The sequence below is a fragment of the Hippoglossus stenolepis genome, chromosome 14 (genome assembly GCF_022539355.2).
Source record: "Hippoglossus stenolepis isolate QCI-W04-F060 chromosome 14, HSTE1.2, whole genome shotgun sequence".
NCBI lineage: Eukaryota > Metazoa > Chordata > Actinopteri > Pleuronectiformes > Pleuronectidae > Hippoglossus > Hippoglossus stenolepis.
In genome coordinates, this window is record NC_061496.1 from 21,180,258 (window position 1) to 21,206,314 (window position 26,057).

The window sequence follows — 26,057 nt, forward strand, 5'->3', positions numbered from 1 at the left end:
GTAGCTGGGAATTCAATATACACAGTTTTATTTACATTGACACATGTAATAGCAACACATCAAATTTATGCTGTAACACTAAAGCCTTTAATAAATATGTAGCAAAATGCAGGAAAACCTTTGGGTGTGAGAAGAGCAACAAGATGTAAAATAATCTGTGAGTCCGAGGCAGCTCCTTCCTCGCTAGTATTTTCATTTTAGCTGATATTGCCATGAATATTGCTGATCAGATAGGACCATGGGGCAGTTTCCAAGTGGACTGCTTGAAATGATGAAATAGCCAAAATTAAAACATTAGCCAAAGTGAACCTCGTCTTTTTTAAGTTTCCATGGTGACAGAGAAACAAGCAGCTTTTCCAGTTGAATCCACAGTTGTAAATCTCTTCACACTTATGAAAAAATATCACAATTCATTTCTGCATCAGTGTACCACATCTTCATTAAGATAAACATCTTCAAAAGCATCAACGTTACTTTACAACATACGCACATTTATATTTACAAAAAGAGAGATCGGTAAGACTGTAGGGTTTTAATAGCCTAAATGACTTGATGAATAATTTGTAGTGGCACCTCTTTACAGTAAATATTTTAATTCAACAATCACACAGACGTGCACACAGGGACAAATAGACGTACATCCTCACATACATACACACACAAACACACAAGTCCATACACACAAACAGGACACTTTCCTGATACTCTTCACAACAATATCCACCAGTGGGAGGAGGGGAATCATTATGGTCTGGACTGAAACAGACTACTGGCTGAGAGGTACTGAAAGTCCCACTCCTGATGGAGGAAACAGCTGGACACAAAGAAGAGAAGGACTGCTGGGAAACCAGCTACTGGCTGGAGAACAATGAGATGACCAACACCGAGCCCCATACCCAGTGTCGACCACTCAACAGAGAGCCTTGAAGAGCGTCCGCTTTCCTCTGACTTGTCACCTCAGGGAGTTCTGCAGCCCTCTTCACGGCATTTCACATGAGCTTCATGCTGACTTTCACCACAATGTAGACCATACAACTGTCTGTCAGCCAAAACAGAGAGTTCCCACTTCCTGGTCCTTCGTGAAGTGGAAGAAGGTGAAAAGCAAAGAACCCACATCTCAGGAATGGCAGTACCTGTGTCGTGCTTGTAAACAAAGATCGTACACTGGATGTGGCAGGAGAGCAACCATATACACCTTAGCAGTTATTTACACCTTTACAAGAGAACTCTACAGCAGTCTGGCTTTCAAACAGTGAAACTACAGGTATACGCCTGCTTTACCTGCTAATGTAACAAAGCTGAGACAAATGCTTAGAGTCACGGGTTTCACACAGTGTCTCCTTTGTCCAGCTCTTTCCATTTCATCATCTTATAGCAATAACTATGATCATTACTTTCAGATATTTACACATATACAGTCAACAAGCACATAAATGGAAAAGTAGCGTACCATGTTTATACCTTATCTGTGAAGACAACTGTGGGTAGAGTAATCATGGGCTGATCCATGGTTAATCAGATCTGGTAAATGCAGTTTTTTGCTCTCTAATCTATAGTAACATCCGAGATAAAAAGAGCACACATGAATCTCCTAAAAGACTTGAAGCACTTATGGACTCTAAGCATGGCCGACCATGCTGTCTAATAGCTTATATACCAGTGTCTCTATATCGCAATTTAAATTGGCCCCAGAAAAGTAACTCCTTCTTATAAACACAGATCTGAACAGCTGGAAGTAATACTGACAAAGGAGTAAAAAGAAACAAAAAGAGAAACAAACGAAGTTTTACATAGTGTATGGAATGATGTGAAGCTCAAGTGCCTTGAGTGCTTCTTTTTTTTTCCTACCCAAAATGAAAACGCTACGTACATTTCCAAGACAGAAAAACAACAAAGAATAGCAAAACATAAAAAGAAAAAAATTAACTCAAATAGATAGAAAGAAAGTGTTATACGGAGTGCGTTAAAACAACCTTTATGAAATGTGTAGGAAAAATGTAAAACTGAAAATAACAAAAATGGATAACAGTGTAAAATTGGACTTGATGACAGTTTTATGGTAACGACTTGTGTCCGTCCCGGGTACCTCGACAATTCTTTGTCAGTAGGGGAGAATTAGTCCAACTGTACTAGGCAATGATAGTGATAACAATGATAAAAGCCATTTGTCCTTGGTTGTTCTTTCTTTGTCATACACAGTGATTGCCATCAGTCTGCACACATGACATGTGCGGCTGGGATCGGGGCAGTGGAATGGTGTAGTGGTTGGGTGGTGTGTGGCGGAACGTTTCAGGCACTTTATGAGGAAGTCAGACAGGTCGGGTGGGTGCTCACACCCGTTGGGCTGTGAGGGTTGTCCCCTCCAGGAAGACCTCGTGCTGGACCAGTAAGGGCTGAGTCACAGCGCTATGAGTGCCTGCTGCGTTGAGACCGTGAAACGCTGCGCTCTGTGAACTGGGCTCCTCCCTGTCTCTGGGCGTCACAGGAAGCCTGAAGCTGAAGTTCAGATAAATCTTGAGATAAGAAGGCAGAAAGAGAGCAGACAGAGAGAACAGTGTCCGTCAGTGTTGATACGTTTTACTATTTCAGTTCTGATATTTCAAACACCACAGAAATTTCTTTTTTCACGAGATTTTGTTTTTATCATTAAATAGATATTTATCTTTTCTTTTTTTTCCCGTCATGACCCTTAAATTACAGAGTTGGATGAAAAGTCTACAGCCATGCTAGCAGCTGTGTGAGGCTGCATTTAGGCACAGCAGTGCTTTGAGTTAAACGCTTCCATAAGCAAGCTAAAGTGGTCACAGAGTTTAACAAGTGTAATGTTCACTGTGTTCCCTAGTTTAGTTTAAGTTGGCCGCATGCTGAGTAGTTACAGTTACTACATAGTTAGCAACTGCTTGATGACACATGTCCTGGGTTTGAGTGTAAACAAGTAGTAGGACATAATGTTGATGTGATAATCAGACAATGCTCTGCACAGGAAAGTGAATGGAATACTGTATTAGCAACTAAAAAACAATGTAAACATAGTTAATATGTGATGTTTGTTCAGTCTAGTGGGTAAATTAACATATTTGTCTTTTAAATCCCAAAGAACTGACAGAGTTGTTGTGTGGTTGGACAGTCATGAAAAAAATGAACACCCTGTAGCTTAGTGCATCAGACAAGCCAAGACTTCACATCTGCTCAAGCTGTGAGAGGCTCCAGACCTTTAGCTGAATTATGTGTTCACAGTCAGGTGGTGACTGTTTTCCCATTGGAGGTGACGCAGATGTCTACACCTATCCAGTGATCTAGTATGTTTTCTATCTACTTTTACCAATTTTAATTTGGAAAAAACTGAAAAGACTGTTTTGAGAAATGGGAAAAAACACCATCTCTTCAATTATCACATAATGGTTTTCGATTTTTTTGAAAGTGAAAGAAGCTGGGAATCCTTTTGCCAAGGTTTTGCATTTAGCAAACGAGACATTTCTAATGTTGCCTAATATGTACTTTCTTATTTGTGGCAGCTGACAAAGTAAAGAAGGTATCACATGAACCGTTTCACATCTGGTTTTTATCATTTTAGGACCCTCAACCTCATACTCTTGCTGATTGGCCTGCGAAGTCTTCTCGGGTCATTGATGTTAAAGAAATGCTTTTTTTGAACCTTTTATAGTGAAAGTAAACAATATCCACCTACATGCTTAGTGGCATCTGACAGCTGCTGTTCAATCCTTTCCACGACCTTCCTGAAGGGGGATCTGTTGAGGGGGTCAGCATCCCAGCAGGACTGCATAATCTCATACCTGCACAGCAGCATGCAGACACACAAACACTTTTATTTTTCTACCGGTTTTTACAGCCCTGTGCTTGTTGTTTTCTGTGCTCAGTTCCATTGAAGAGTTTCAGAATGTTCCAAGTTTTAGGTATGCTGGTGACAAGCCAAATGCAACAGGATGAGAAAAGACCGCTTTTCAAATCCCAGACTTTCAATTATTGCGTCTCCATCTATCCAACCACCATGTTTTCCATGATCACTTTACTTGCAGTTTGCGTCAAAGCCTTTTACATACACTCATATTAATTTTCAACAACAACTCACATTTCACTGGGTGCAAACTCTGGAGCATCCATTCTGTATCCTTCTTTTATCAGTTTGTAGAACTTGGCATCCACAGGCATACCAGGATAAGGACTGTTTCCTACGTTCAACAGAGATTCAGTTACATTAAGCACTTTAGAAAACACACAGACAGCCACTGACAAACAATGATATAGATACCTAGTGAGAAGATTTCCCAAAGCAAGATGCCGTAGGACCACACGTCACTTTCAAACGTGTACACGCACTCAAAGATGCTTTCTGGAGACATCCATTTCACCGGCAGACGTGCCTGAAAGAACGAAAAAGCGATTAATGAAATGGATAAATATTTTTCTGTGACTGGAGTCAAACAGGATGAATGACTGCTAAATGTACAGACTGTACCATATGTAAGGTATGAACACGGCCTTCCCCTGAGAATCTAGACACACACGAGCTACGACACATTTCGCAGGTTTACATCACAGTCACTTCATCAGCTATGACACACTCACTCACACGTGCGCAGGTTTTCAAGTAGTATTTCAGTAAAAACACCTGGCTGCCACAAGACACAATAACTGTATCCTCCACTATATCCTGAGGCTTATGATTTAAAAAATACAATATTCAGCAATCAAGCAGATTCAAGTGAGGCCACAGCCAAAATGCAAACAAAAAAGAAAAGAAAATACATTAAAATGGAACAAGCATTAAATGCCCACTAGGTGATCTTTGGTTTCACAATGTGGTAGCTGCATGCATGAAAACACTCATAGCTCTGGCATCGATTGCACCAGCTTTTTAAAAGCCCTTTAAAATGTTTGTTTATAAGTCTTTATTTAAGTTTCAAATGAGTGATTTACTCAGTGGAGAAATGTCTTAGCTTAGTAATGTGCAGATCATTTGTGAGGAAATGTGTAGCAAGCAATGTGTGACCATCTACGCGTATGTATCTAGCAATGTAAACAAACTGGAAGTCACCGAACCATCACAAAATATAATAAAATAACACTGCTAACAACAAAAATTGTGTAAACAGTATAATAAACTTTAGTGCCAATCCTTATTCGTAGGCATATCATTGTAACCTCCAGCAAACAGGTTGTGTTTTTGTCTGCATGCGTTAATTTTTTAGGATTATGCCAAAACAACAGATTTCCATAAATTTTTATGCAGGGGTGAGGCGCCCCAAGGAACAACCCATTAATCTTTGGTACGGATCCAGATCAGGGGGCAAATCCAGGATTTTCTTTTCACTTTCTTTCACATTGTGAGATAGGATTTTTTTTTTAACATTTTGATGGATTTCTCAGGGAATAATTAATGGATCTTGATGAAAAAGTAAGCACGGTTATGGTTCTGATATTTGTGCAATAGGGAGTGTGCAGTTTGGTGCGTATCCAAATAAAAATTGAATAATTTAGTGAATGCAAATTTGGTTTCATAAGGGGACTGTTGGGCCTTGGCAGAGGTATTATCTCTACTGAGCGTCATTCTAGGATTATTGGTTATTTATTTATCTATAGCCGATATATATCGAATGTATTGTTATTTTTTCTGATGCAATGTTTAAATGGAATAGTTCTCGTTAACATACAACCCATAAGTCAAATGTCATGTGACTTGTTTCTACTGTATTCCATAGACCAAACAGGACGCAGTGTTTGCATCCTGTCTGATTGTTTTGTTTGTTTTCAATGGGTAGTAAGTGTCCACTGCTAATGCACCATCTGCCCTTTGTATTTGAGGCACTCGGAGTCCTCAAGTTGAACAGAACTTAGGGCAGAAAAATGCATAAAACAACAATCTGGAGGAGACACTAGTTGTGTCTGTGCAGTGTAGCTGGATGCCCAGAGCTGCATGACTTTAACCACGTTTAATGAACAGAAAACTGCAGGTTTTGAGGCTAATTAGTGCTGGACTTGAGATTTCACCTATATTGCATTCATTAATTTAAACTGCACTAATAGTTAAGGGCTAATGTTAGCTCACCCTAAACCTCAACATTTAACGGCCCTCTTGACAAGCTACAAGAAATTCTGAACAAATTGGAGCGATTCACAGCAGATTGGCAAATTTTCTCCAACTCGCCTAAGCCTTGAAGCAATCATTATCCAGGCAGAGCTCCTGGACCAGCTGGCGGTCCTCCCCTGTGAGTCTCCCTCATTCTGAGGGTCTCATGTGCACAAACATCTTTATTTCCCTGAGTCCAGCATTTTATTTGGGAACAGCCTCTCACACTCAATCACAGGCAGAGCAAATGCCCTCTGCCTGTATTTAAAAAGCAAGTACAAATGTGTGAGATTACTGCAAAACAAAATCACAGATATGATAAGGATAGGTGATTTGGTAGTTGCCTAGCAACAGTTAAAAAAAGGTGCACCACACTGTTCTTTTTTAAAGTGTGAGCTTTAATACAAAAGGCAGAGCAGTGTGATTCCTTTTTTCTCATGTGCCAAACAGTCTGATCAGGGTCGTACTCTTAGCAATGATATGTTAACATTAGCTTTGTCAGTTAACAGTGAACCATCTGCACCAACAACATATCTCTACATAAGAGTTTGTGTGGTCATGTGTTTCCTGAGCCACGGAGTTCATGATATAATCAGCGTTTGTTTGTTAGTTTGTTTGCAGGAACAAAACAAAAAAATCGGTAAAGCATGATCCAAGGGAGAATCCATCAAATGTTTCAAGGCAGATCCAGATCAGGGGGCAGATCCAGGATTTAGTTTTAATTTCTTTAGCCAGAGGTATGTACTCACCAAGAGCCTGTCAGGTTTTAATTATAGTGATATGTACTTAAAAGATTATAACTTGGCTTTTGAACTCAAGTGCTAGCAGAAGTAACATAAGCTCAATATTTACTAGTAAGTCAAGGATTACTGGTCTTGATCTTGAATATGCGTTGTAAAACATCCAGACCAGATAAAGACCAGGTGTTAGCGTGACAAGGCAGGAAGCCACAGATCGGGGGTTGACTTTAATACAAGAATGGCATGTTTGAAGAGAGAATTTTATGATGGCCAGCGCTGCATGTATCCTGCATCTAATCGTACATTTCCCAGTGTCACACAGTTTCTATTAACTTACATTTCCTTTGACCACATAGTTGGCATCTGTGGTGATGTCCCGGGCCAGGCCAAAATCACAGATCTTTGCCACCCTTCCTTGAGTCAGGAGGATATTTCTGGCTGCCAGGTCTCTGTGGATACACTGCAAAACAAAGGCACCTTGGCCTTTAATAACTGATGACGCATGTTATATACATGACCAATCAATAATTTAACATTAGTCGTGAATAAGGAACTTTTCTAATGAGATTTGATACTGAATTTCCACACTTGAATCCGTAACAGACAACCACTGACACAGATATATGAGCTCACTAGCCACAGTATCTGAGTCTCTAATAAATGTTTCAGCAGCATGCTCTAACATGCGTTTTAGGCCTGTTTACTAGCTGTGGAAACTCAATACATTTCTGTATTGACAGAAAAGACAAATATGATTTGTGGAAATTCACATTAGAGTTTTATGTAGAAATCAAGTATGATATGTATTCTTCTAAAATCTGCACAATCAAGGTGATGCTCACATTTTTGGAGGCTAAGAACTCCATGCCTTTGGCCACTTGATAAGAGAAGCTGAGAAGGTCTTCGGTGTCCAGAGACATACCATCCTCGTCAAACATCTCATTCTCTGCGTCTGCTTCAACGTAGGAGTCACCTGAGAGGACAAGCATGATCAAGATGACTATTTCTGAAATTGTATGAGCCTCACTTCTGTATATTGCAACTAAGACTGAAGAATTTGGTGAATGGCCGGCTTGCTTGCCTTTGCGTAGTGAGCGTCTCTTCTCAGGGGACGAGCTGAAAGGATGGCTGCCAGCAACAGAAGGCTTCATGGTCATGTAGCTGTTCAAGCTGTCTCTGTGAAGAGGAAAGGAGCAGTCTGGTCTCAGCTGAGCACAGCCACACATAGGCACGCTGCTGTCCAAATACCCTACTCCTCCTACGCACGTTCTGGATAGTAAACACTATTGTCTCTTTTCTCGTTCATACATTCAATAAACCACTCTTAACACACAAAAAAGAACCTGACCCTGCAGCGTCTCTCTGCGGCGCGATGTTGCGATAGTGGCAGTCTTCCTCCATCTTGTAGCAGATGAAGGATTCTCTCTTTCGTCGTAGAAAGTTGAGAAGGTCTCCAAAGCAGCAGTACTCTGTTATCACAAGTGTAGGGCCTGTGGACAAAGAAAGTTGCATCATGAGGCCGATCTTTCCCCCCGAAAAGTCAAAGTCTGCAGCCGGTCTCTGAAGTTTGAACAATTAACGCGGTACAACATGGCTGTCGCACCTCCGACAGTGCAGGCTCCCAGCAGGTTGACAATATTCATGTGGTTTCCCAAGTAACTGAGGACTTTCAGCTCCGACATCAGTGCCTCCTTCTCTGTGGCATGAGCGCTTGCTGTGGAGAAAAGAAGGAAACACAATCATCGCTCAGGAAAATTTGAACTTTCATGTCATGAGCTGTTACATGCAGGATAAAAAATAACTAGTCGCTGGAAGCAAATTGAAATAAAAGCTGCCGTGTGAAAAGCCGCTGAATAAAAATATCCACAAATTGCTGATGCCGCCGGTTTCTGAACACCCGCAGGAAAATTATCTTTTTACGGCTTCGTGAAAGATCACAGCTACAGAGTTAATCTGTCACATGGTCGAAATAGCTCCGCTGTGTTTGTCACGTGTTGTCATGCGTGTTGACGGCACTTACATTTGAGCATTTTCACTGCGACTGTCATGACCGAATCTGCTTTGGAGAGTCCATATGCGGTGGCTTCCACCACTTTCCCGAATGCACCAGATCCCAGCGTTTTCCCTGAAGACACGAAGACAAACACAAAACTGCTATTCCCCATCCTGCTTCACTCCCACAAACTGGCCCCCTGCCAGCGTTCCTAGGACAACACCAGTTTTAGCCCCCAGGCTGTGTACATAGGCACCAGGACACGCAGGATCCTGTTTGAGGAGGTTTGTTAAAAACAACACCCAGAGTGTGTCAACAGTATTATGTTTGCGGTGAGGGAGTGGGGTTACATCATTAATGAGCCATGGAGCTGGTTTGTTGGTAATTGACCACCGACATGACTAAAGCCTCAATGCTGTGCCCATATAGTCAGAAAACAGGGCCTGTCAATCAGCAAGGAGTCACCAGACACTGGCAGTGATAACGTCATACCAACTGCACTGTTTGGCTTTATTACCGAGGCTGTTACTGAGACAAACCCTCACTTATCTTCACATCACTCTGCTGCAGCTGTGATTTACACCTTCGACATGACAACCAGGATGTCTATTGTGTCAGACACGGTGGATTAATGGAGTCAAAGAGGCCTCGATTGGGCTGCAGATGATTTTGATAAGGAAAGATGAAGAAGATACTCACCAAAACGCAAGTTGTTCCGAGGGAACTCCCACTGATGATCGTATGGTAGTTGGGTGGGGTCAATGTACACATAGTTGTTTCCATGGATGCCTTCGATAACTTTCCACTGAATCTGGTATTTGGGTTTCTAGCCAATAGAAGATAATGGAACATAAATAAATGTTACAAGTGAACTCATGACCTGCCAACGGGCTCAACCTTGCATGTACTCGTCTACCTGCATGTACTTGTAGAACAGCATGATGAGGACCAGACAGAGGATGCCTGCCGCTGATACGGAGCCAATTAGCAGCGGGGTGAAGAGATCATGGGGAACAGTTCTCTCTGAAAGGAGATAGAAATGATCATGTTACATTCAAGAGCGGAGACAATCAACCAGCAACTATGTCATTGGTTTGCCCTGTTTACGATGTAAATTACATTGCAAGGGGCTTTAAAGTAAGCCAGAGCGGGCTAAGTCACAGTGAAGCGCACTTTGCTAACATCACACCAAACTAATCCAATGATATATGTATACATAATGTGGGGTTCTCTGCATTATCTTTGTTTTCTGCATTTCTTTAGTTTATCTACGTTAAATCCCTTTGATTATAGCGTATTTAACTGTATTGCTGTTGCTTTAACAGCTGTGCTGTGAGTCATTATATATAATCACCGTGCGTTCCATCGTGGCTGTTTGTGATGCCTTATTGTTTTGCTCCTCTGTACAGTGGGGTGTAATAAGCTCTTTAGAGATAAGCAGCTTTCTCTTCACTTCAAATCTGAGAATGCAGAGTCTGCAGGAACTAATCCCCTGTAAACCTGTCAGTGGTATCTAAAGCCCTGTGTATTCTCTGCTGCAGCTCCCTGACACCTCCAAGCCTCCTACAGCCTCGGAACACCCAGCCACGCCAGGACTCCTACTGCGCTCCACACTCTGAGCGCCTCCGCCTGGTCTGCTGCTACTCTGTGAAGCACAAAAATCCTGGGCACACGCTCCCAACGGCCTGTCCTGCCTGGCTGCAGACACTCTCCTCCCTCATAATGCTCGCCCACGTATACACCACAACCACAGTTTGCCCCCAGTGTCCTGCATACAAACTTTACAGTTACTGCTATCACGCCAGCTCTGCGACATTGTGCGGCAGATGGGGGAAGCCGTTATAACAGAGCGGATTTGGAGTCATAAAGTAAACAATGGACTAATTCCTTTGTGTAAGTGACAACCTCTTATCACGGCAAATCATGTCTGAGGTATCTCTGTTTACCAACAGATTAAGGTGGCCCAACCTCTAGTTGTAAGACCACATTGGTTGAACACATGGGTTTATCCTCAAAGTCATGCTTTTAGTAAATATTTTGAGTAAATCTCACCGGGTTTACTGAGGGGCAGAGCTGAGATAACTTCGTTTTTTTTGTCAACAGAGCGAGGAGTCACAGGCAGGTGACAGAATTTTATAAAATACTGCATCCTACTCTCCGTGAGTGTGATTTCTCACTCACCACTGATAGAGAAGAGTGTGTAGGCCTGCTCCCCGTCCACCGTTGCCACACATTCCAGAGTATTGAATCGTCCCCTGCTGACATTGACCCGGCTCTCCACCTCTGTCTTCCCAAATATTGGGCTGGACAGTGTGACGGTGAGGACATTTTGCTCCTCCTGGGTGGCATTGCCCTGTTGGGAGCATCTGAAATCAGAAGATTACAATTATTGACAAAGAGCTGACGGGACCACCAAGGTTTCAATCAATTGCCTCTTTGCAGGACACTCAGGAATGTCTCACTTGAAAGTTCCTGAAAGACACACATTCTTCCCCTAAGTCATACCAACACTGCATGCAACAAGTAAAACCGCAGAAGGCCCTCCTCATGTTTGTTTTGTTTGGTTTTTTTGCAGGAGTTACTTCACCTTTAGTCATTATAATAGTGAGGTATGTCTCATGTACTCAGGGGAAAAATTCGAAATATGTAAAATTATATTATATATAAAAATGTTTTCATGGCACCACACCATGAAGAGTAGCTGTTATCAGCTAACACAGGTCACATTGCTCCCTGTTTATCTACTTGCGATAGCATGCCTTTATGTAATGCTATTAAGTGGATTTGATTATGATTAAAAAAACGACTGGATAAAGTTTGGATTATCACTTATGATTCATTGCCTGTGCTGCTTGGGATTGGTGTTGCTACAGTAACCAGATGCTCTGCCTCCCACACACCAGGTGTATCTGGGCAGATATGTCAAGCCCCTACCAATCACAAATCAATTCCTTCCAACCCCCTGTCACATGACTTGTCAACCAATCACAAGTCAGCCACGTCAAATCCAATAATCCCACGTTCCACCGTAATCATCATTCCTCTGTCCAGTGTGTCTCGGCTGTGACCTATAGGACCTTTGAGATGCACTCATGTGAGTTTTATGAAGGTCTGATTGTAAAATGTGAACTCTGGGGGCAGGGCATCAACTAAAGGGGTGTGGCTATGAGCAAAAATCATCTAGAAGTTTGCAGAATTGGAAAAAAGCTCCTTATATTACTATAGTTTCCACAGCCTAAATGGTCACTTCTAAAAACCAACACCTTATTAAATTCAGAACAATCAAGTTTTTAAATTAAAACTGTAACATTCAAAACTTGTTAGGGTTTTGTTTGATCACATTTGACTGAACCTGCCCTAGAAGGATAAGCAAATAATTATATGATGGAAAGTACAACTAAGAGTGGTAGTGAGGTGCCAAGACCTGGGTCTGAATGTAGAGCAGTAAAAAAGTGTCTCACTCTGGCCCCATGTGCATTTTACTTTTATATTGATGTTGTTTCAGCCCTCAGGCCATCTTCAGGTTAAACGAGATTAACAGACAGGTACTGTTAAATAGGCCACTCCCTATTAATATATCTGTTGGAGATCAGGTCATACTATGCGTGTAAGAAAACCATTCAAGAGGCTTTCAACAAATCAAAACAGGAAATAGATCCAGTCAAATCACTTCAAAGATACAAAAAACATTTTAAATAAAAAAATGTTAAGGAAGACTGTTCAAGTCATAGTCTATAAAAATCATTAATTTCTATAAGATGTTTAATTCAAAACTGACTATAAAGGAGACTGACAAAAAAAGATTATATGAATCTGCCCAGAGTAAAACATTTCTTGTGGTAGTTTCTTTAACAGATCTATTTAGAAGTAATTGCATTTCTAAAGAGCCATTAATATAATATCCATGAATATAATAATAATTTCAAAATCTGAAAACTAATGATTTTGACAGGATCATGAATTAGATCATAAATAACTCTTATCATTTTCATTTGTGATAACTTAAATGTTGGCAGTTGAATAATGAATACTTTGTATTGCTGAACATAAGAAGATATGAATAGCACATCAGATTTTAACATTAAATTGGATCATCTTTTTTCTCTCTGACATAAATTGGTGGGGTGTCATTCCCCTGAAGAGGAGGCAACATGGATGTTTATACTTTACAGGAGTCACCTCATGAACTGAATATAGATTATGACTTAAAGTGTTTTTCCCTAGTTTACCTCTATTTATTGGATTTTATGATTAAATTGACAATGATATTCATTTAAACCTGAGATTAAACTTTCTCTACATCAATTAGAAACCTATTTCAAATTTATTTTTACTGCTGCCAAGGAGGCTAGGTTGTGTTCTGCTTTTGTTTTTGTGTCTGTTAGTTAGCTAGGATTACACAAAAACTACTTCACAGATTATCAAGACACTTGGTAGAAGGATGTGGGTCAGAACCCATTAAGTTTTGGTGCAGGTCGACATAGGGCATTTTCCGACACCTTTGTTTATTGATATATTATTATTATTAAATCCCAATAAAAATATTAGATCTAGTGAATTTAACTGTGGTTTTATAATGGGACTGTTGGGCCTTGGTGGAGGTATGTGCTCTACAGAGTGACCTTCTAAACTGATATTTTGAACGCATGAAACATCTGGCATTAACATTAGCAAAATAACAACATATTATGGAAGCGTATTGGATTCACTTGAGAAAAAAACAATCAGATCTGTTTTTCTTTAACAAGATTATCATGTCAAATAAAGAGCTGATTGTTTTTCTCATGAGAACTTTTCTCCAAATTCTTCCATAATCTTGTTTATAAAGAAAAGCAAAAGCTGTTTGTTTTTTCTCATGACATTTTTTTCAGAATTTTGGAAGTTGATGAAAAAAGCAGGTTTATGGGACTCATAATTATGAGTGTGTGCAGATCCCAATAAAAATCTTGACAGCAAAATTGAATGTGGTCTCATAAGGGGACTGTTGGACCTTCTACTTAATATTTTGAACTTATTTTACTGTAAAATGTTTCCATGCAACATAATAGTACTTCTTTTATTTAATTGATTTGATTGGCTCTAGTTGGAATAACATGATTGTCATCAGATGTTCATAAGGAGTGGCCTCTAAAACGGCCCCTGTGTCTTACTAATCTTGAAGAAGACCATGGGGTAGAACGTCACCCATTTTGACAAAAGTAGAAAAGCCCACGGAGACAGAGTGTGAATCACTGTCACCCCCTCCTCTGAAGGTTAAGTAAATAACTTCATAACTGTCACCAATAGACTGTGAGGTATGATATCTAAAATGCAAAAGTGTCTCAGTAGAGGTCAAATGTTTGTAACTTTGCCAGAAAAGGTAATTTCATGTGCGGAAAGTCAGAAGTTCAATGACCTCACCTGATGTACGGCTGCTCACAGTAGTACCAGGTGATCTGGGGGGCAGGAAACCCCTCCGCCACACAGCGCACCTGTCCATCCACTGGGCCATCATGAGATACAATCTCGGGTTTACCTAACAAACAAAAGTTAACGTCAAAGAAGTATAAATGACAAGCAGGAGAGATTTATTTTTAAATGTATCCCACTGTGTTGAACCTTTGCCATGTATGGATGCTGCAGGGTAATGCAGAGAGCAACACCTCATTCCCAACAAAGAAAGGGTAATCAGAGCCTATTCCCACATGTCAGCTACTGAAGATTAATGTAATGTGGTGTAATGCAATTCCCTGTTTAGCTTCAGGGAACAAAAGACATTTCACAAAATCTATGTCACAACTTACTGATTACAAAGATGGTGAAGGTCTGATTTACTGTTGCGTCACTGTTGGAGGCTCGGAATGTGTAAACTCCCCCTTCTGACATTTTCAGTCGCACCAGCCTCAGCTCACTGCCGTACCTGAGCGAACAGCGAAGACGTTACATCTTCAAGCATGGCTGTGTTTATTGATTTGCACAAACACATTCTATTAATTTTATTGCACATAAAGAGAAAACAGCCGATTTCAGGCTTTTCATGTCAGAGCTGCCAGAGAAAGAACATGGACGTCTGTTCAAACAAAGCATTCATAGGCAAAAAAAACATAAAATAAATAACTGTTATAGAATTATATATTTTTTACTGTTATTTATATTGATTTATTGATTTTTCGCATTGTAAAAAAAGGGTTTCAGTTATCGTTTTCCCCCAATTTGCTTCAGGTTAATTAAAAGTCATGTTTTTCTTGGTGATGCGTGAGCTAAAATGCATTTTGCTGAACATGCCGCTTTTGAATGAATAAATAAAATTCTCATATCTGCAACACAGACTTTTCATGGTTTCTTTTCACGTGCAGACTAATTTCAGCCTTGTTTGAGAAGAGCGGAGAAAAAAGCAGCTGTTACATCAATGTCACCTCGCTCCAAACCAAAGGTGTTAAATTCCACTGAATGAGGTTATTGAACATTTTCACATATGTGGTAAAACTGGGGTCAAGTATAGGCACTGAAAGCAAGTGTGTGTGTGTGTGTGTGTGTGCGTGTGTGGGTGTGTTGTCTCACCTATATTCATGGCTGAGTGTGGTGATGACATGGTCGGTGGTGTTCTTCAGCTCGTAGCCCATGAAGCTCCATGAGAAGGTGTGTGGTTTCGGATACGCCTCCATGTCAACGTTTAGGGACAAACTCTCACCTGAGCGGACACGGATGGTTCTGTTGCTCGTGGGTGTTAAGTTAATGAATCCTCTGTCTGAAGAAGAGAGGAATCAGATGTTGCAAATTAAAATTAAACTCACATTTATTGGTTTACAGACTTCAAATCACAGAGTAACCGCACATGAGAGAAAGAAAAAGAAAAAAGAAACTCACCCCACACACATGTATGTAGATTTAAAGGTCCAGTGTGTAAAATAAGAGAAGTTAAAATAATCCTAGTGAGGTTTTCATTAGTGTGTTTCTTCTAAATTGTACCAATTGTTGTTTATTTTGCCCTTTCTAGGGTAAGTACTTTATATTGAGGTGAGGGGTATAAAGCTGCAACATGCAACTTCACCACTAGATGTTCCTAAATTCTACACACTGAACCTTGAAAGCAAAACTTTTTGGAAAAAAGGAAATCTCATCAGATTCTGGCAAAGTGTAACATAAAAAGATCAACACTGCTCATATATCTGGCTCTTTAAAGACTCATTCTGTGCCGCCAGCAGTCTGTTAGCTTAGCATAAAGACTGTGAACGGGGTGAAACAGCTAGCCTTGTTCGGACCAGTTATATCACATAGAAAGCCTGAAGTTTAAAACAAATATTTCTTTTGTTTTACATGGTTAAGGGTCATAAACCAGTAGCAATTTTGTGGTCGGCCAGAAAATAGTCAGGCACATGAAATCCAACAAAACAGCAAACTGTTGAGGTTGTATAGATATAACAAATAATAAGTACAACAAGGGTGTTCTTAGTCTTACACTATGGGCCGCCCCTTAGACAAAACTTGGAGAAAGGCACCTCCTCACTCACCCTTAGAACCTGTTCAGGCCTGGTATAGAAATCCATCTTGAGAGATATGATCACTATTGGACATCTCTAAGTTTGTCTGTTCCCACCTGGCCTTAGAATGTGGCGGCCACAAATAAAGCAATGTATGGTAACTGATAAGTGTGAGAACACTTGGTTCGATTATAAAACTAAAGCGGGTCAGAGGACATTGGATGGGTAGGTGGTCCCACCCGTACGTCACTAGTATTAACATCTGGTATTAATATAAGCAGAGATAGCTAAATATAATGGAAGCATATTGTAAAAACATAATCTGCTCTTTTTTTCTTTAACAAGATTATTATATCAAAATTCTGACACTTAACAAGAGTTGTTATTTTCTCATGAAAACCTTCAAACAAAGTCACACACACTTAGGCTATTCTATGAAATCTCCTTTGATATCAATGCAAATGGGTTTTTCTTAGGGCGGCCCAACTCCCACTTTGTAAATACTGCTGTACAACAAAATAATTACTAAAATGAAAAGGTTTACTGAATATATTTTACAGAAAGCAGCTCTCTCCGACTCCAGTCTTTATGTCTAAGTGCTATAAGCAGCGGGACTTGCTTGAGGTTCTTGAAGACTTTTAACGTCTGATCTCAAAGGCCTCTTCAGTTCTAACGGACCAGTGGAGAGTCCCAAACATTTAACCTCTTGTGGGGTCATTAACACCGAGAGAGTTATTTAGGTCACATGTGAGTCTTTGACCCACCCGGCCATCATGTGAGTCCTTAAGATCACATGAGTCAGGGAGTGAGTGGCTGTTATTCTGCCTGTGGAGGGATCTCGGTGAACCTCAACTAAGAAATACCATGAACTAGAATCTTCAGACATTTCCCAGTCTTTATGCTAAGCTAAGATAACGAAGTCACTTAGCATTTGCTGTTCAGATATGTGAGTGGTATCAATCTTCTCATCTAAATCTAAAAAGGAAAGCAAAGATGTATATTTCTTAAAATGTCACACTAATCTCTTGACATTCAGATTTTGTAGAAATTGGGGAAATTTAATCTGTGGAAATATCAAGATATTTAATTCGATGATATGCTTTCATTGCCAACCATGAATGATTGACAGACCACATTGGACGGTTGAATTTGATCACATTTCATGCATTTTTTTAACATCTTCAAAACCAATTTAAGTTACAGTCTGCAGCTGTAACTAAAGGCAATGCGCTTCATTTACTCACCATAAACATCGAGCCACACTGACTGCGTGCTGATCCCCTTTTCATTCTCAGCTTCACATCGGTACCTCCCAGCATCTTGTTGTCTGACCGCCGCGATGTGCAATGTGGAGCTACGCACATGAGTGAAGGGCTCCGTCAGGATACGAGACGCACCGTCAACCTTTGCTGGTTGCTGTGGATACCAGACGGCACCCTGTCAACGCCCAGAGATCTCTAGAGATTAACCCCGTCTGCATGTCTATCCTTGCCAAGCACACAAATACTGACACAGACACACATCAGCCTGTAGACGAGCACACACACATACACACACACACACACACACACACACACACACACACACACACACACACACACACACACACACACACACACACACACACACACACACACACGCTCACACATTCCTATGCAAACGGTAAACTACAATTTGCATAAACATCAAGATCCTGAAGCTAAAACAGCTTCAATGTTGACCCCTGTTGCTCTCGTACATTGGAACTTGAAACCAAGTACACAGGAGAAAAAACTCAGTAAAAAATATGTAAATATTGTGAAATGTGAATGATTAAAAAATGTCCTCAAAAGAAATGTTGGTGACTTATATCACTTGTGACAGCTTAAGTGGCATGTATGTATAATAATAGTTATAATAATAATTGTTAGTGTAGTTGGCAGGGAGTTAATGTTAGGTGTCACATTTAATTTCCTGTCTGCATTTAAAAAGAAAATGTGCAGGCTAACCCTGCAACCTCCCAGAGCAGCTAATAATTAATGATTCTTCACTCAAATATCTCTATAAAGTAACGCTGGAGTTGATCAAGACAACACAACATTTCACACACAAATCACAGTGTTTTCATACACCTAAATACTACACCAACGAAAATCCAGTTGAATCTTCCATTAACAACACAGCACACAGTAAAAAAAAGGGTCTCACCGAGCCAGGTGGGGTCACCCACTGCATCTTGATCTCTCCATTGACGTTGGTGGTGTTGCAGGTGAGTGAGAGACTCTCGCCCTGTCTGAGAATCAGTCTTTTGGGGGCCTGCATCTCAATCACAGGAGGAGCGACGGGGACTGAAAATGAATAAACAAAAAGACTGACTTGGCAAGTGTGTCAGTTTGAGAAAAACGCAACAATACATTAATGCATTTTCATCACTTTACCTGGTCTCACTGTCAGGTAGTAGTCATGTGATCTGATGTACCTTTCCCTGAGTTTTCCCGTGCACACATAGCAACCTTCGTAGGCCTTTTGCGTGTTGTGGATGATGATGCCTTGTTCCAGGCTCGCAGAATACTGGAGCCCAGAGGCCGGTGCTCCGCTGGAGCATGTTTCCAGGCGCAGGTTTTCCAAACTTGGATCAGTTGCCAGGCAGGGGATGGTTGCAATGTCTCCCACACGAGTGAGAATGTTGAACACCATTGATTTTCTGAAGGGATTTTCACGATCTGCCAAAACAAATGCAATCGCACATCAGAGGTGATGCCAGAAGTGTAAGCAGGATGGCTGTTGTTAAAGGTTAAGTTTGCGACACCTATTATATAACAATTCTGCACTGAACATGTTCTAACCATATTTGTTCAGGGAAGTGTTATTTTAACTTGCTGCCAAATGATTGCATTGGAGTGTGTCTGGATGCCTCGCCTGCTCCATACTTGCGGATGGAGCAATGGATAATGAAGAATGTTGGATCCATTCTGCTGTCGATACATAGAAAACTTCTGACCATAAAAAAGTCTAAATGTCACAAAACGTTTTAAGTGTGTTGAGAAAAGTTGGTGTATAAAAGCAAAATGCAACAAAGTGTAGTGGAATCAAAGTTAGAGGATATATCCCGATGTATACGAAGCATGTGACTCTTCCACTCCAGGGGATATGAAAATCTGGGGCAGATGAAGACATGTGATTTTTGTGAACCTATGAGAAGACTGTGACCTTCTTTTTCTTTCATATAATTTGGATTTGGATTATGTGATTATCTTTAAATGGAAACTGCTACTGATTATTGCCTCTTAAAGTTAAAACTTTCGATACGATTTCTGGAAATCCTTCCACTTATCTGGAGGTTACAACCTCTATGTACTGTACGTCACGATTCACTCACTCAGTGTGTTCTCATTGCACTTGATACACTTTTTTACCTTATCCAGTGTGTATGAACACAGTTGTAGCCTTCAACTAGGACTGACAAAGTCACGGGAAACACAAAGTATTTGTCACCTTGTTTAACACTGACCACGATCACCCATTAAAAAAACATCACTGATACCAGACAACGGTCATGTTTGGTACGTTTTGACAGTGAATCACAAACAGGGGTGGGGAACCTTTTTCCTATGAGGGGCCTTTTCAAGTTTGATCCTCCGAGGGCCAAACTAAATCACTGAACACAACACTAACCTCTGCAATGCAATGGCTAGAATGGTTTCTCTCTGATTAACCATCTGATGTCCGATGGTAGTGATGATGATGGTGTTACTTGCAGCTGCTTTTTCAGTTTTGGGTCAGTGAGCAAACTTAGTTTTTGTATGAGTCAGTTTTGAACAGTTTATAGAACGCAGAGGCAGGTTGCTACTGTAGCTTTAGGCTTGTTGGCTGTTTGGATGTCATAGCAGGCTTTTATTCATGCAAATTAGCAAAATGCAGTATTACCCCTTTCCAGATGCACTTGCCACAGCATGTACGGCTTTTAAAGAAGTAAGTAATTCCTCTCTCATATCAAACTCAGCAATCATCCTACAAACAAAAACAGTGAGTTGGGGGAGTTCTTGTTATGTCCGTTGCTCTTGAGATAAACACTGGAAATTTCTTGGAGTGCCTTGCGTTTTTTCAGTTTCTTGTGCCATATCAGTAATGCACGCTGTGGCACTTCTTCAAGACAGACTCACAATTTGGAACAATTCGACTTTTTCCAGTTCTAGCATCTCTGCAGCAGCAACAAGGCTCCTTTATAAATTCTGCTTCTGAGTTTGGCTTCAGCAATTTAGCTATTAACTCGCTCACCACAAAACTTGTCTCTGTCAGAATGTGGTCTTGAGAAAGCTGCTTGTTGAGCGTTAATTTTATCCGAGCAAATTTTTCCTTGCAACTCAGTCAGTTTAGTTCCATGTTTCCAGCTGTCAGTCCGCTTAAGATCGGCTTTAATCACTGCGAGTACGTAGCCGTGTTTATTGCATTGACCCTGACCGTGACCTGAGAGGCATATAGCCTGGCAGGGACCATCCTGAAGGACATGATAGTCTACAGTTTTACTATTTTATTTTGCTTTTTTATTTGGTCTACTGTATTGTTATTATAATCAGAGATTCGCCGTTCCTGGTATAACATAATTTTAGATTGTTTGGATACAATGGATAATGACTCTACAGAAGCAATACCCTGTTTGAATTGTGAATTAACTACAAATACAACCAAACTAAACTTTTACCTCCTGCACAAGTTACTCAGTGGACTATGATTTTTCTCTTTATTATGGCTATTATCTGGAGCCTCTAATCTGAAAAGCAGTTATATCTAAGGTAGATGTGTGAATTGTGGAATGAATGATCATGATAAAAGCCTGCGGTGATGGCTGTGGGCCAAGGAAATGTGGAATCCCACAGAGGAAATAGAGTAGAACTGTGTTGCACTCAATAAATAGCAACACTATCTACTGTACCTGTCCAGGGCAAAGTTACAAACACCTTCTTCTGCAAACACACCCACACACACTGCTCCCTATCATCGCAGAGAAAAATGCCAAAAAGATTTCCTCTGCTCTACGCGGCAGTCTGTTTCTACCTGCTCTTGATTTCAATCCTCTTACTTGTGTCTCCCTGTACAGTACCACACACACAAAATACAGTGTAATATTCAGTAACATGCAGCTACCTCGAACATAGATGTAGATGGACGATTGCTCCCCAGAGCTCTTCTCCAGGCAGATGTAGCGGCCCATGAGATTGGGCTGAGCCCTGGTGATTTGCAGCGTGGACTTGCCATTGATCCTCTTCTCGGCCCGCAGCCTCACATTCGGCCGGTCCTCCCGCTGCCATTGGATCTCCTTCTCACCCTGGCAAATCAGCTCGAAGGGTTGGTTGAGATCGATGACAAGGTGATCTTTGTCATTGGGGGTAATGATTGGCTTGGTGTTGCCTATAATGGGATATAGAGAAAGTTCAACTGCACAGCAAACATGTGATAGTTATGATAAGCCAAGTATTGTCACTTACATGTTAAAAAGTCCCATTTTACCACAATCTGGTGGAAAAGATCATACATTTATACTTTCAAACACCGAAGTGAGAATAAAAGTCTAGGCGGATTGAGGTCTTTCAAAGGTCGTTTAATTATACTTTTATTTAAAGAATTTAAAAACACTTAAAACTGAGCAATGCTGGATTTAAGAAAATGTTTTTTCTAAGATTCACCCACAACTGCAAAGTCAGGATGTGTCAACACCTGCGGGCTCACCCATTCACAGTGCATTACAGTTTACAGGTATAATCCCCGATCCACATGGAAACAGCAGGATCGCTCTGCCACCAAACTTCAAAACACTGGATTTGAAGATTCATGGCTTGCAACCACTTTAAACACAGCAAAGTCCATGAGTGAAACATCAGCAGGAGTTACAGGGTCAGAGTTCATTTTCATTCTGTTTAATTTAAAGGATTTTAAAGATGGTTGAACCCTCAACCTCCTGACACCTGAGCAGATGTCTGAACCATAACGATATTGCGTTCTTGTAAACATGTCATCTTGTGCCTTACACCAGTCATGGTATAACATGGAACAAACGTGTGCAGCATATGCCGGACAAGATATGGACTATGGATGCAGAAGGTCCAGAAAAAGCCCATAGATCTAATCTGCTGCCCCAACTGAAAACAGGTGTGGAAACGTACGTGAGTAATGATTTTTGAAAACATCACCATGGTGGGGTTGCACTCAACTCCCACGTTCTCTATTGAAGCCAGTTGTTATAAACATGACAGGACTGTGGCAGGTTGAAACAGTGTGCTGCTGACATAGATGCTCCCTCTATCCCACCTTTGATACGACAAATACATTTCATCTGTGGAGCCAATTGTTCGAAACCACAGAGCCTTGACTTCACTCAGGAATTAAAATAGAAGGGAGAAGGATGTGGAGGCATGACAGCCTTATCTTCAACACCAAAATATATGAATCTTCGCCATTTAGGATAAGAAATTTCATGCCTTTCTATAGAATCATTGAACAGCAAACAACAGTGTATCATGACACAGAGAAGGGTCTGTTTGGAGGCTGTTGATGTAAATGGATTCTGTGTTTGCAGACCCTTATATGCGTAAATATGTGACTAACATCTGTAGAATTTAATGTTAATGTTTATCAACATGGTCATGGAGAAAAACGGTCTCTATGTGATGTATTGATCATTGTGATGGGGATGTTTTAGTATATTTATTTACTCATCACCAGAGCACAAGAAAACATGGTAAATAATTACGTCTGCAGCGTGCGTAAAGGCTTATGGCAAACTTCATAGTGCGTCTTATTGCATCACATGGCAAGTATAGGCTAAGCCTGGATCTGTGGCAGCCATTCAAATTCCCTGCACGATATCAAGGCATCCCACGACCACATCATGTTATCAGGCTGTCGGCATACGGGCAGAAAATAGAGCCGACCTGAGTGGCGCAAGGCTCCGCGCACGAGCCAAAGGGCGCAAAGTGAAACGGCAACATTTTGCGGTTCGCCGCTTGTCTCTCCAGAGATTGGCTTGTCTCCTGACATGATGAAAACAGAAACAGGCTAAACCATCAACATAAATAATAAACTCTATAATTACGATGAAGGACGCGCGTAAAAAGACAATAAAGAAACAACAAGGTGTTCAAGGACCTTGACCTTTGCAGCCAGACTCGGAAGATGAAGCCAAACCATTTGTATTTGAGATGTGTTTTCAAAATTCATCCCCAGAACAAAAAGCAGATCAAACCCACCCAGACTGTGATTATATTAAAGCGTTGCGCGTTAGAGTCGCAGATGTGACAATATTAATCCTAACATAAATTGCATAGAATCACTAAACAGTTCTGTGTGTGCCAGCTGCTCGTTTGCATGCATGCTTCCTAGGAATGAGGAGCTGCAGTTAGATTTCCATAATGACGGTTACGACTGGTTCAAAAGAAGAGGAAACCCCGCAGGAACCTGTCACCTCCAAGCCCAATATGAAAGTCTTTAGGTGTATTATTCAGCATCCCACTTTAATTCCCTCTGTTTGATTACTTTTTTCTGTTAATGGCGCACTGTTCTCTTAGTATAACATGCATTATTTAAGTGGCGCACTTGGTTTCCACATCATCAGCCAAAGTATCCCCTTTCCTCATTAGGTTTCAGTGACTTCTTTTATCAGCAGCCACGCACCACTTCCCAGAACAAAGAAAAGTGTGGAGAAATGCATGAAGGCGATGCGGAGCAAGTGGAGCAGTTCCCGTCAGTGTATCATGTGGATTATCTTTGTCTGATTGTGCCGAAGGGAGTTGAAAACCTGTCGTGGTGAAATAAAATGAAGCCTTTCCTTGTTTTTAAAGTGAGCAGCAACAAGTAATGTGCGCAAAGTGGCGCATCAAGTGCAAACGCTGAGTCTTACCTGGACGGAAAGTTGAGTGTAAAAAGACAGCCAGCAGTATCCAGTGGTATTCCATAGTTATTATTCCATGGGTCTAGCTGTGAAGGGCGAGCCAGTGCCTCTCTGGGTTAAGGTGGTGCTCGCCGAGCGCGTACGTCGGAGTTGTGGCAAGTTGGACCGCGGCTGTGGAACAGGCGCAATTACAAAGTCTCTAAAGGCACAGATGCTCAGTGAATGCAGCTCGCAACAGCAGCAGTGTCCGTCGCCTGTATGCAAACATGCTGTTATTCTCCCGGAGCACGCCAGAAGGGACGATGTGGGTCGACCAGGTATCTGATTGTGCGCGACTGTGGTGTCAACAACATGTTTATAGGAGCCAGTGGTGTGGTGGAGCCTATTACTCACACGCTACACACAGAGAGGGAGGTGTTTGGGACCTGCTGTCGGCTTCTCCCAAAAAAAAAAAAAGAAGCACAGACTGATCAAGACAAAGATATGACCAGTCCAGTTTTTCTACTACTTTATTATTATCACAATAACACGATATAAAGCAAACAACAAAGACAATTTCTGCTGCAGATAACTTTAGAACTGTTGGCATCAAAAGAGCCCTAATAAATGTTTACATGTATGCCACAATAAATTATATTTTTATCTAAAATTACGCATGACGCAAACACAATTACGCATAACCCAAACACTATATTGTAGGAGTCGATGTCTTATCACATGTGTCCACTACAATATCCCCCAATTCAACCAAAACTGAAACGCAAAGTTTCATCAGGGCTTTTTAAATGCTATTGTATAATACATTTATTCGCCAATCTGATTTTAAAAAGTAAGAGGAGAAGACCACAAAACGACCCCTTGTCCTTGTCTCCCTCCTGAGCGTGCGCGTGACAGTTTTTGCACATGGGCGTGCACTCACACATTCCCAGAGGCGGCCTAGTGTATTTCTTTTTTTTTTACACCTGCTATCGCACACGCACGGTGCAGTGACTGCTTTCTGACGGTGTTCAATGTTGCCACTCTGATGTCATTTCTTTTTTTATTGGCGACATCTGTTCTTTATAATTCACTTTGCCATTCACAGCAGCGAGGGAGAGCACAGCACAGACACCGTCAGGGCAAACCTGGAGAAATACAATCTGCTTTTTACTGTCCTGTTTCTATTCAGACTGTTATAGCATTTATGTGGTTTAATTCTTGCATCAAACATTAGCCTTAATCTTTCAGCAATGACGTAACAAAAATACCTCTGATACCTCAAAAGCCCAAGAGCCATTAAACACATTTAAAAGGCCACTGCAGAAATGTAGTTTTGCACCTCTGTAAAGATGGGTGGCTTATGAGAGAGAAAAAACTGGCCAAAACTTGAAGCCAGGAGATCACATTTCCCATGATGCACCTCAAAAGTAGGCTATCACATGTGTGCCAATCTCTATGAACAAATTCTGCATGTGAATATGCAGAATCTGTAGGCGAGGAAATAAAGATTTTGGTAGTTGAAGCCTTCGGGTTTCTGTTTTTAGCTTGACCAATCACATTCGAGCATGCGTTGGTTGCCTGCAGGTAAACAGTCCATGTGGAGAGAGAAAGAAGCTGAAGGCATCGACTATCAGCCTTTGAATTATCTGCATTCATATGCAGATAGGTGGTAATAGAGATTATCTGAAATATCATGTGGACCTGAAACACTAACAAGTATCTCTGTTTGTTTGTTTTGTGGAGAAACATTCGGCTCCTGTGATAAAAGAAACTAGTCGTACTGTAAACAGTGTCCAGGATATCCAAGGTTTACACCCTAAAATATTGGCCGTTGACCCCAGAGGCTAGTTTGTCTTCAGACTGCATGTATGCAAACCCTGCCTACCTGTGGATGCCATGTAGGCCCCAAGTTTATCACTAGTTTGTTCCCCCA

At 41.0% G+C, this 26,057-nt stretch overlaps 1 protein-coding gene across 3 annotated transcripts; it reads right to left on the minus strand.

Annotated features, from left to right (window-relative positions):
• Positions 1 to 5: 5 nt before the first annotated feature.
• On the minus strand, positions 6 to 24,490 carry kita (KIT proto-oncogene, receptor tyrosine kinase a). Of its 3 annotated transcripts, none has more exons than XM_035177152.2 (21): positions 24,155 to 24,490; positions 21,406 to 21,669; positions 18,699 to 18,983; positions 18,469 to 18,608; positions 17,526 to 17,697; positions 15,362 to 15,548; positions 14,605 to 14,720; positions 14,222 to 14,336; positions 11,003 to 11,187; positions 9,738 to 9,844; positions 9,521 to 9,647; positions 8,849 to 8,953; positions 8,432 to 8,542; positions 8,177 to 8,318; positions 7,910 to 8,004; positions 7,671 to 7,801; positions 7,166 to 7,288; positions 4,271 to 4,382; positions 4,091 to 4,190; positions 3,689 to 3,794; positions 6 to 2,513 (listed from the first exon to the last, which is right to left on the minus strand). In XM_035177152.2, exons 1-21 carry the CDS (start codon positions 24,207 to 24,209, stop codon positions 2,331 to 2,333), a joined length of 2,961 nt encoding a protein of 986 aa, XP_035033043.1. In that variant the 5' UTR covers positions 24,210 to 24,490; the 3' UTR covers positions 6 to 2,330. The 3 variants fall into 3 exon arrangements, with proteins under 3 accessions (XP_035033043.1, XP_035033042.1, XP_035033044.1); XM_035177151.2 differs by having other exon boundaries at positions 17,526 to 17,718; XM_035177153.2 differs by lacking the exons at positions 21,406 to 21,669; positions 24,155 to 24,490 and having other exon boundaries at positions 17,526 to 17,718; positions 18,740 to 18,980.
• Positions 24,491 to 26,057: the final 1,567 nt, after the last annotated feature.

Bases quoted from the DNA above. Each gene is read 5' to 3' on its own strand.
- kita (XM_035177151.2), bottom strand. From the start codon at position 24,209: ATGGAATACCACTGGATACTGCTGGCTGTCTTTTTACACTCAACTTTC. The intron at 14,337-14,604 runs GTAAGTTGTGAC...TTTGTTTGTTAG, and splicing joins CTTCACCATCTTTGTAATCA to GTAAACCCGAGATTGTATCT. The intron at 8,005-8,176 runs GTCAGGTTCTTT...TCCTCTTCACAG, and splicing joins CCGCAGAGAGACGCTGCAGG to AGACAGCTTGAACAGCTACA.